Raw genomic sequence first — 12,256 nt, forward strand, 5'->3', positions numbered from 1 at the left:
GGGCCTCTTGGCCAGACACCACTGCCTCTAGGCAGGTGAGCTGGAAGGCGCTGCATCCCCCCTTGCCTGGCCTCCTAGTGCTCTAGTGCTCGGCTGCAGGGGTTCCCAAGGCCCTGGGTGCCTGCATCCTGCCAGCCGGCAGACAGTCACTCCTGGGTGAGGAGACCTGTGAGAGCCCCCGACAGGTTGAAGGTGGGCCCTGTCCCACTCCGGGGAAAGGCCAGGCTCTCTTTTTCTTCCAGAGAGAGGCTGGTGTCCTCAACACCAACTCCCCGGAGTCTAAACAATGAGAAATATTCTTGTCTTTTCCCTCAAGAGCAAGAAGACTTGTTTCTTACTAGTTATATATGTTCATTATAAAAGGTAATTTAAGCAACACTGAAATACCAAGAAGAATGTAAATTTCACCCCACGTCCTGCCATTCCTCCATGACCCTGACTGACATTCAGCCATTGGGCCTGCCATCCTTTTTGCCCTTGGTGTGAGCATAAAGGTCTACTTTTTTTCCATTACAGAAGCTGCCCTATGTGAGCACTTACTGTGTGCCAAGGCTCGGCCCATGTGCTGGCTAATGGCACCTCCTGCCTCAGGGCCTTTGCCTGTGACCTTTACTCTACTGGCTACACCTGATGCGGGTTCTCCTCACAACTTTAGCTTTCATCTTAAATGTCACTTCTTCAGCATCCGTTCCTGACAACCCCAGCTTCGGTTCCTTGTTACCGTTTCATCTCACCCATGTACTGCCACTGTCATTTACTTTTTGTTTCTTTAGGGTCTGTTTTCCCTCATTGGACTGGAAACTGTCAGAGCAGAAACTTTCTATTTGCCTGTCCCAGAGATGTTCAATAAATATTATCAAATGAAACATGTGAATGACCCAATTTAAGCTTCACAGGGGGTTTCTATTTTAACCCTGTTTTACAGATGATGAGAGCGAGACTTGGAGTTACTGAACCAGAGGTGGCTACACTGTGTTAGTGGATCCAGGTGTCCTGCCTGTTCTGAGGCCTTCGACACTGAGTCAGCTGCCTCTCACATGCTTGCAGGAAGCTGACTTTTTCCATTTAAAAATACATTGTGAAAGCCTTGTCTCTTCAAGAAATACACATTTATGCATATAATTTTTAATGTCATGGTATTCCATCATGTGGACGTGATTTATTTATCCAGCCCTTACTGGGCTTTCCAGTTTTTCCCAATTGCACGGACCTTGTGATGAACCTGTCTGGACATACATATTTGTGCATTTCTTTGAACACTTTTATTCCTTGGGGTGAATTCCTAGAAGCTGGCACCTTTAAATTGCTTACAGTGTGACCAGCTCCCTGAAGGAGTGGGATTTGTGCATGACAAAGCCAGTGGGTAAGGATGCTACTGATCAGATTCGCTGTCTTATACACATAAAAGCCAATATATGATGCCGGGGTTTCAAAGAAAGAAAAAGCCTTATTACAGGGCATTATGTAAAGAAACAGAAGGCAAAGATTAAAAAGCCAAGCCTCAGATCTCTTTCCCCAAACAGAAAGACTGATGGTTTTGTAGTATTCTGTTAAAAGATATGATGATGATAGTGAGTACAGTGGTCTGAGGCAAGGGAATCTGGAATGGTATTTTGGTCAAGCATGTGCAGACTGGTGGCATGCTTAGACATAGGACAGGTATGAAAATGGTGATCTTGACCTGATGATAGACGTGATTTTTTAGTATTATAATGATGCACAGGTCATTTATAAGGTTCTGAATTACTGTGTTTAGAAGGCCAATTCTGACTGAAACTGGGTTTATCTAGAAAAAGAAAAACCAGAACTAGGGTAGGATGACTCAGGTTTCCTCATTAATAAACATGAAGAGCTGTTAATAGTATCATTAGACCACTGAGTTCCAAAAACAGTATGAGGGGGTAGGCACAAGGTCATCTATTCCAAGGGAAGGCACCTGGGTTTCAGCTTAGTATTCTTCCATACATAAGGTTAGAAGGTATAAACAGTTGCTTGGTTACAATACTCTCTCCCCCCGCTTTTGTTCATTCCTCAGTCTTGAAGGATCAGATGATAATTGCTCTGACTTCTTGATGCTGGAGAGTGGCATAGATATTAGGGATTAGAGGAATGAAAGTTTTTAGATTAAAATTGTATATACTCTTGAACTCCATGCTTTGTTTGAAGTATCATTGCTTTATCTGGCATTTGGTATGACTAGGATAGAAGACAGAATTTACTTTAAAAAATAAGAATACTTATAGTAATTATAAGGAGTATTGCTAATCCAACTTGTAATATAGAGTAAAACCAAGATCCTTTCCCTGTAGGAAATCAGATGAATAAGTCAAATATATTAGAAGAAGAAGGATTGGTGTCTATTGCATTAATTTGATTTTTAGTGTGACTATATTTTAGTAGTGTTTGCAGATTCATCAGGTATATAAGTACAACATTAAGTTTTTATCATGGCACGTGTTTGTCCTTGAGAAACTGCTAAGATATTTAAGGCCATTCAGTTTTGAAGTACAGCTTTGTGTGTGAGAGTTATCACTATTTAGAAGAGATGTATCACTTGGAGCATGTTGTGTAAAATTATATTTTAAGGCTTATAAGTATGACATCTTTTGTACCTAATGGTGGTAGAAATATAGCAGCTAAGTGATCATATCAAGTGGAGTATTGATCGAGCCTATCTGGCCTTAAGTAAAGGCAGATTTGCTGCAGATACAGGGTTTTATGAATACTTCCTTCAGTCCAGGGTAGACCTAGAGTACAGTGTCCTCTCCAACCTGGGGCAGCCAAGGCCATAAATTGGTGCTGCAAAACCTCTGGGTTCAATTTGGAACAGTCCGATGAATGCCAGGTCTCCTAGACCAATCTGTTCCAAACAAATCATTTCTTCTAATAATATAGTTTGAAGATACTACTCTGAAAATAACCATCCTATCTTCCTTTTGTTATTAGGATCGTGTTGCTGGAAATGATTCCTTTGCTCCCAAGAAAGAGGACTCTTGACTTAGTTGACCATACCCAGGTGTTAACTATATCATACCATCTAAAGTTGTAAATGTCCCTCTTTTTCTGTACTTGTTATCTGATTGCTCTGCTCTTTGGGTAGCCTTTTTCACAGACGTATTTTAAGGAAAGGAAATTTGGTGCCCTGGGGTTTTTAAGTTAATTGGCCATTTTTCTGGATCAGCATTAGTTAAATCTATGATATTAAGGGTTGAACTTTGCTCTTGTTCCTTTTTCATTAAATTTCTTAAGGTCTTTCGATCAGTCCCCTGGAGGGGAAATATCCACCAAGATACCTCTGAAATACTAAATAAGGGAAGTCTACGACCACATGCCCAACAACCTGATTGATTCATAGCATCAGCATGAGAATGTGCCATTGTTAAAGAAATTACTGGACTTCTGAGAAGATGGCAAAGCAGAATGAATTGAATTCACTCCTGCTCCATGGGAGAAGATGGGGATGGGGATAGAATGACCAGGACTGTGGTCCTGGGATGTGAGTAATCAAAGAGGGTCTCCTAGGTTTGGGGGGAGGAGAGAGGCAGAAGGATTAAGATGGGACAAGTGGTGTGGGTTGGATTGACTGTGATCCCCACCAGGTGTGGGGCTGTGACGTGTGGGGAGGTGTAGATCAGAGGGAATAGACCATCCCTCTGGTCCAGCCTGCCCCAAGTGCTGGCTGGGGAAACTTCCCCAAGTGGTTCTGGAGCTGACAGTACCTGTGGGGAGCTTGGAGGTGGGCATGGCCGTCCACCGTTAGGGTAGCATCCCAGGCGCTGAGCAGTCACCTGGCTGGGTGCTGGGAGTAGCCACCCCAGCAGGTGTGGTGTGTGATGGATTCTCTGGGCTCTGGGTCTGCTGCAGGTCAGCTGCTCCCCCAGGCACTGGTCAGCTCCCCCATCCTGTACACCAGGACCAGCCCTCCCACTGCCATGGGCCACGAACAGCACCCCAACAGCTGCACATGCCATCTTGCAGCTGCTGCTTTAATCTGGGAAGGGTGGACCTGAGAGGAGGAGGTGCCTCTGGAGCGCCTCCTGCTGATGAGAAGGACTAAGTGCAGACAGGCAAACTCTCTGAGTGCCTAGTTTTTTTGTTGTTATTTTTCCCTTTTTTTCAATATTTTTTCTGTAGATATATTTTTATTAGTAATAATATTGTCATTTTTTAATTTTTAATTTTTACATCTATTATATATATAGTATTTATTATCTATTATTTCTCAAATTTTCTCTCCCTTCTGTGAGCACCAGTTTGAATTCAATCCCAAAATATCCTGGAGGTCTTCTGACTTTGGGGCCTATTACTGTTGAGGTGTTTTTTGTTGTTGTTTTCATATTTTTATTATATTGTTGTTTTATTTTATTTTATTGTTTTTGGATGGATGGGCCGAAAGTTGAGCCCAGGTCTCCCATGTGGCAGGTGGGCGTTCTACCACTGAAGAACCCATGTACCCTGACTTAGCTTATAATAGACCTGCAAGTTGAATTGTACACTCTACATGAAATCCAGGCACTGATTATTATTATCTTAATAAGATTATTAAATGCTCTGAACACAACAAAAAATCAGAAGGTGTGTTAAGATCCAGACAGAAAGACCCAACCAAACGACCAAATCGAAACTCTGGAAAGGACATAGACTATGGAAAAAAATATCAGGAAGACACATGTCATGGTCAGGTTCATGTGTCAACTTGGCCAAGTGGTGGTACCTGTTTGTCTGGTTGGGCAAGTGCTGGCCTGTCTGTTGCTATGAGGACATTTCATAGAATTAAATCATGATCATGTTGGCTGCATCCACAGCTGATTCCATTTGTAATCACCTGAGGGGGGTGTCTTCTACAATGAGTGATGCTTAATCTAATCACTGGAAGCCTTTTAAGGAGGATTCAGAAGAGACAGGCTCTCTTCCTTCCTCAGCCAGTGAGCCTCTCCTGTGGAGTTCATCCAGACCCTCTATCGGAATCGTCAGCTTCACAGCCTGCCCTACAGATTTTGAACTCTTATGTTCCCATGGTTTCGTGAGACACTTTTATAAATTTTGTATTTACGAATATTTCCTGTTGATTCTGTTTCTCTAGAGAACCCTAACTAATACAACTTGGTGCCAGGAGTGGTTCTTAAGAAACAGAATCTTAAAAGTGGGTTTTTATGAATCGTTTTCTACTCTTACTAGACTCAAAGGCACTAAGGACTCTGATTCCCATAATCAGAATGACACTCCCAATCCATGGAGTGAGTTGGCAAAAGAGATAGTTAAATATCACCATTCAGTTCTTCTAATGCTTCGCTTTAGAAGCCAGGCTCTGGGGGATAATGTTTTTGACAGCTTTACAGAGTTTTGTGGAAATAGGAGGTATAGAGATGTTGGCTAATTGTTGTCAACTGAATACATTAAAGAGTGAAAGGGATGGACTTAAGACTTCAAACAAAAAGCTTAAGTGCCGTCTGACTGATGTAGAAGTTTCTATGAGTGTCCTGAAGGAAAATCATATTTCCTATAGCTGTAGACTTAAGATCTCTGAAAATCAGACTCAGAATCTTATTGTTAGAGTAGCAACTTTACAACGTAAACTGAAATCTCAATGTTCCATGGTGTCTGCCATTAAAGTGAGAGCATTGATTGGAAAGGAGTGGGACCCTGAAAAATGGGATGGCGACATATGGATAGATAATGATGTCAGGGGCGAGGTTGTAACCCTACGTCATGCTGAGTCTTCTCTAGATAACCCTGTAATAGTATGCACTGAGGACATAGTCTCCCCACCTCCAGTCTGCCTTGAGGAATTGGCCACCCAACCTCCACCTGAAGGGATTAGCCCTAGAGTGATTAATCCTGTTTCACCAGGTGAAACTGCAAATGAATGCCCTGAAGCAGATGACTTGGAAGATATTTCTAATTATTTTCATGACCCACCCCCACCACCCCTCATTTCTTCCAGACCTATAGCTAGACTGAAGTCCCAACAGGCCCCTAAAGGTGCAGGACAAAGTATCACACATGAGGAGGTACATTATACTCCAAAAGAACTGAGTTTTCCAATTTATATAGACAGAAATCAGGGGAATATGTGTGGCAATGGATTTTAAGAGTGTGGGATAATGGTGGGAGGAATATAAGGCTGGATGAGGCTGAATTTATTGATATGGGCCCACTAAGCAGATATTCTGCATTCAATATTATAGCCCAAGGGGTTAGAAAAGGTGTTAACAGTTTGTTTGGATGGTTGGCTGAAACATAGATCAAAAGGTGGCCGACATTACCTAAGGTTGAAATGCCAGAACTGCCCTGGTATAATGTAGATGAGGGGATCCAGAGGCTTAGACAGATTGGAATGTTAGAGTGGATTTATCATGCAAAGCCTGCTCTTACACCCCAGGAATGTCTGGAGGATGCGCCTTTTACCAGAACAGTGAGAAATAAATTTGTGAGACTAGCACCATCATCCCTGAAGAGCTCTGTAGTTGCACTTCTCTGTAGGTCAGACATTACTGTAGGAACAGCTGTCACTGAGCTGGAATCCTTAAACACAATGGGGATGACCGAATTCCAGATTGGCAGAAGCAAGGTGGCAGCACTTAATCACCAAAGACAGGGTAGACGTAGCTATCAGAATAGCAAACTCAAAGCAGGAGTCAAAATCTGATTTATAGCGATTTGTGGCGTTGGCTAGTAAATCATGGAGTACCTAGAAATACAATGATTGTTAGTCTACTAAATTCCTGTTTGAACTGTATAAACAAAAGAGTTCTAGGTCAAGTGAACAGAAGTCTAACCTGAATTACAAAAACACAGAGTCACGGCCCCTTAATCAATTTCCAGACTTGAGACAGTTTACAGACCCAGAGCCCCTTGAATGAAGGGGAGGCCAGATCCCTTTGGGGGAGAACCCTGTTACATTGCCACAAATCTATACTGTTAATCTTCCTCCAAGCCTTCCCCAAGGAGACCGACGGCCTTTTACGAGGGTAACTGTGCATTGGGGAAAAGGAAATGATCAGATGTTAAGGGGATTATTAGACACTGGTTCAGAAGTGACATTAATTCCAGGGGACCCAAAACGTCACTCTGGACCACCAGTCAGAGTGGGGGCTTATGGAGGCCAGGTGATCAATGGAGTTTTAGCTGAGATCAGTCTCACAGTGGGTCCAGTGGGCCCCTGGACCCATTCTGTATTTATTTCCCCAGTTCCAGGAGTATGTCCAAAGGTATAGACATACTGAGCAACTGGCAGAATCCCCAGATTGGTTCTTTAACTCATGCGGTAAGGGCTGTTATGGTGGGAAAGGACAAGTGGAAGCCACTAGAATTGCCCCTACCTAGCAAAATAGTAAATCAGAAGCAATACTGGATTCCTGGAGGGATTGCTGAGATTACTGCCACTCTTAAGGACTTGAAGGATGCACAGGTGGTGATTCCTACCACATCCCCATTCAACTCTTCCTATTTGGCCTGTGCAGAAAACAGATGGGTCTTGGAAGATGAGAGTGGATTATTGTAAGTGCAACCAGGTGGTAACTCAAATTGCAGCTGCTGTTCCAGTTGTGGTATTGTTTGAGCAAATCAGTACATCCCCTGGTACCTGGTATGCAGCTATTGATCTGGCAAATATTTTCTTCTCAATAGCTGTTAGTAAGGACCACCAGAAACAGTTTACTTTCAGCTGGCAAGGTGAGCAATATACTTTCACTGTCCTACCTCAGGGGTATCTCATGTCTCCAGCCCCATGTCGTAATTCTGTCCACAGGGACGTTAATTGTTTCTTCCACCCACAAGACATCACACTGGTCCATTATATTGATGATATCATGATGATTGGACCTAGTGAACAAGAACTAGCAACCATTCAAGACTTACTGATAAGGTATTTGTGTGTCAGAGGATGGGAGATAAATCCAACAAAAATACAGGGGCCTTCCACTTCAGTGAAATTTCTAGGTGTCCAGTGGTGTGGGGCATGTTGAGATATTCCTCCTAAGGTGAAGGATAAGTTGCTGCATCTAGCCCCTCCTATGACCAAAAAAGAGGCACAACACCGAATTGGACTCTTTGGATTTTGGCGACAGCATATTCCTTATTTGGGTATGATACTCTAGCCCATTTATCAAGTGAGCAGAAAAGCTGCTAATTTTGAGTGGGGACCTGAACAAGAGGAGGCTCTGCGACAGGTCCAGGCTGCTGTACAAGCTGCTCTGCCATTTGGGCCATATGATCCAGCAGATCCAATGGTTCTGGAAGAGGCAGTGGCAAACAGGGATGCTGTCTGGAGCCTTTGGCAGGCCCCTATAGGAGAATCACAATGTAGACCCTTAGGATTTTGGAGCAATGCCTTACCATCTGCTGCAGATAACCACTCTCCTTTTGAGAAACAGCTTTTGGCCTGCTACTGGGCCTTAGTATAGACTAAATGCTTAACCTCGGGCCACCAAGTTACCATGAGACCTGAGTTGCCTATCATGAGCTCGGTGTTGTCTGACCCACCAAGCCATAAAGTTGGGCATGCGCAGCAGCACTCTTGTAAATGGAAATGGTATATATGACATAGGGACAGAGCAGGTCCTGAAGGCACAAGTAAGTGACGTGAAGAAGTGGCCCAAATGCCCACGGTCTCCACTCCTGCCCCATTACCTTCTCTTTCCCAGACCAGAGCTATGGCCTCGTGGGGAGTTCCCTACTGTGAATTGACTGAGGAAGAGAAAACTTGGGCCTGATTTACAGATGGTTCAGCACGATATGCAGGTACCAACCGAAAGTGAACAGCTGCAGCATTACAACTCCTTTCTGGGGCGTCCTTGAAGGACAGTGGTGAGGGGAAATCCTCCCAGTGGGCAGAACTTCGAGCAGTGCACCTCGTTGTTCATTTTACTTGGAAGGAAAACTGGCCAGAGGTGCATGTGTATACTTACCCATGGGCTGTTGCTAATGGTTTAGCTAGATGGTCAGGGACTTGGAAATACCATAATAGGAAAATTGGTGACAAAGAAGTCTGGGGAAGAAGTATGCGGATAGAACTTTCTGAGTGGGCTAAAATCATGAACATATTTGTGTCCCATGCGAATGCACACTAGAGGGCGACTTCAGCAGAGGAAGGCTTTTTTTTGTTTTTTTTTTTTTTGTAATGACATGAAAGGATGCCCATGATTTATTCAGTGGAAAAATTACAAAATGAACATATTCAAGCCTAGAGGGAGTGCCACTAACATACTAATGAATCTTGGCAGTAAAATTTTTTAAACACGGTTTTTGTTTCCTCTGTGTTCTTTTCTATATTTTCCAAATTCCTCACAATAAACTTTGATCTTGTAATCATTAAAACGATAACTATTATCTTTTCAAGCATGTATTTTTGGGGTTCTAAATGCAGAAAATAAAGTTTAATCAACTTTAAATAGGATGCAGTTGAGTTACTAATTTCCAGGTCATCTGCTGCTTTTTTTGTTGTTTTTTTAATTAATTAAAAAAAAATTAACTAACAATATTTAGAAATCATTCCATTCTACATATGCAATCAGTAATTCTTAATATCATCACATAGATGTGTGATCATCATTTCTTAGTACATTTGCATTGATTTAGGAAAAGAACTAGAAAAACAACAGAAAAAGATATAGAATGATAATATAGAGAAAAAAATAAAAAATAAAAAATATATAAAAAAGAAAAAAACAAAAAACAAAAACAAACAAACAAAAAAAAACTATAGCTCAGATGCAGCTTCATTCAGTGTTTTAACATAATTACATTACAATTAGGTAGTATTGTGCTGTCCATTTTTGAGTTTTTGTATCTAGTCCTGTTGCACAGTCTGTATCCCTTCAGCTCCAATTACCCATTATCTTACCCTGTTTCTAACTCCTGCTGGTCTCTGTTACCAATGACATACTCCAAGTTTATTCTTGAATGTCGGTTCACATCAGTGGGACCATACAGTATTTGTCTTTGAGTTTTTGGCTAGACTCACTCAGCATAATGTTCTCTAGGTCCATCCATGTTATTACATGCTTCATAAGTTTATCCTGTCTTAAAGCTGCATAATATTCCATCGTATGTATATACCACAGTTTGTTTAGCCACTCGGCTGTTTCCATCTCTTTGCAATTGTAAATAATGCTGCTATAAACATTGGTGTGCAAATGTCCGTTTGTGTCTTTGCCCTTAAGTCCTTTGAGTAGATACCCAGCAATGGTATTGCTGGGTCGTATGGCAATTCTATATTCAGCTTTTTGAGGAACTGCCAAACTGCCTTCCACAGTGGTTGCACCATTTGACATTCCCACCAACAGTGGATAAGTGTGCCTCTTTCTCCTCATCCTCTCCAGCACTTGTCATTTTTTGTTTTGTTGATAATGGCCATTCTGGTGGGTGTGAGATGATATCTCATTGTGGTTTTGATTTGCATTTCTCTAATGGCCAGGGACATTGAGCATCTCTTCATGTGCCTTTTGGCCATTTGTATTTCCTCTTCTGAGAGGTGTCTGTTCAAGTCTTTTTCCCATTTTGTAATTGGGTTGGCTGTCTTTTTGTTGTTGAGTTGAACAATCTCTTTATAAATTCTGGATACTAGACCTTTATCTGATATGTCATTTCCAAATATTATCTCCCATTGTGTAGGCTGTCTTTCTACTTTCTTGATGAAGTTCTTTGATGCACAGAAGTGTTTAATTTTGAGGAGCTCCCATTTATTTATTTCTTTCTTCAGTGCTCTTGCTTTAGGTTTAAGGTCCATAAAACTGCCTCCAATTGTAAGTTTCATAAGATATCTCCCTACATTTTCCTCTAACTGTTTTATGGTCTTAGACCTAATGTTTAGATCTTTGATCCATTTTGAGTTAACTTTTGTATAGGGTGTGAGATACGGGTCCTCTTTCATTCTTTTGCATATGGATATCCAGTTCTCTAGGCACCATTTATTGAAGAGACTGTTCTGTCCCAGGTGAGTTGGCTTGACTGCCTTATCAAAGATCAAATGTCCATAGATGAGAGGGTCTATATCTGAGCACTCTATTTGATTCCATTGGTCGATATATCTATCTTTATGCCAATACCATGCTGTTTTGACCACTGTGGCTTCATAATATGCCTTAAAGTCCGGTAGCATGAGACCTCCAGCTTTGTTTTTTTTTTCCTCAAGATACTTTTAGCAATTCGGGGCACCCTGCCCTTCCAGATAAATTTGCTTATTGGTTTTTCTGTTTCCGAAAAATAAGTTGTTGGGATTTTGATTTGTATTGCATTGAATCTGTAAATCAATTTAGGTAGGATTGACATCTTAACTATATTTAGTCTTCCAATCCATGAACACGGTATGCCCTTCCATCTATTTAGGTCTTCTGTGATTTCTTTTAACAGTTTTTTGTAGTTTTCTTTGTATAGGTTTTTTGTCTCTTTAGTTAAATTTATTCCTAGGTATTTTATTCTTTTAGTTGCAATTGTAAATGGAATTCGTTCTTGATTTCCCCCTCAGTTTGTTCATTGCTAGTGTATAGAAATGCTACAGATTTTTGAATATTGATCTTATAACCTGCTACTTTGCTGTACTCATTTATTAGCTCTAGTAGTTTTGTTGTGGATTTTTCTGGGTTTTCGACGTATAGTATCATATCGTCTGCAAACAGTGATAATTTTACTTCTTCCTTTCCAATTTTGATGCCTTGTATTTCTTTTTCTTGTCTAATTGCTCTGGCTAGAACCTCCAACACGATGTTGAATAATAGTGGTGATAATGGACATCCTTGTCTTGTTCCTGATCTTAGGGGTAGAGTTTTCAATTTTTCCCCATTGAGGATGATATTAGCTGTGGGTTTTTCATATATTCCCTCTATCATTTTAAGGAAGTTCCCTTGTATTCCTATCTTTTGAATTGTTTTCAACAGGAAAGGATGTTGAATCTTGTCAAATGCCTTCTCTGCATCAATTGAGATGATCATGTGATTTTTCTGCTTTGATTTGTTGATATGGTGTATTACATTGATTTTCTTATGTTGAACCATCCTTGCATACCTGGGATAATGAATCCTACTTGGTCATGATGTATAATTCTTTTAATGTGTTGTTGGATTCGATTTGCTAGAATTTTGTTGAGGATTTTTGCATCTATATTCATTAGAGAGATTGGTCTGTAGTTTTCTTTTTTTGTAATATCTTTGCCTGGTTTTGGTATGAGGGTGATGTTGGCTTCATAGAATGAATTAGGTAGCTTTCCCTCACTTCAATTTTTTTGAACAGTTTGAACAGAGTTGGTACTAATTCTTTC

The 12,256-nt window shown here is 41.1% G+C and overlaps 1 protein-coding gene across 2 annotated transcripts in view; it reads left to right on the forward strand.

Annotated features, from left to right (window-relative positions):
- Positions 1-12,256, forward strand: part of CCDC134 (coiled-coil domain containing 134) — a 56,193-nt gene that overhangs the window by 21,043 nt on the left and 22,894 nt on the right. The window contains exon 7 of one of the 2 annotated variants that reach the window (XM_077169016.1): positions 926-9,532. The exons of the other annotated variant lie outside the window; for it this stretch is intronic. Coding sequence (XP_077025131.1) covers positions 926-979 — 54 coding nt within the window. The 3' untranslated portion in view covers positions 980-9,532. Of the gene's footprint in view, positions 1-925; positions 9,533-12,256 lie in introns of those variants that run through there. 2 annotated transcript variants of the gene reach the window in all.

The sequence above is a fragment of the Tamandua tetradactyla genome, chromosome 7 (genome assembly GCF_023851605.1).
Source record: "Tamandua tetradactyla isolate mTamTet1 chromosome 7, mTamTet1.pri, whole genome shotgun sequence".
NCBI lineage: Eukaryota > Metazoa > Chordata > Mammalia > Pilosa > Myrmecophagidae > Tamandua > Tamandua tetradactyla.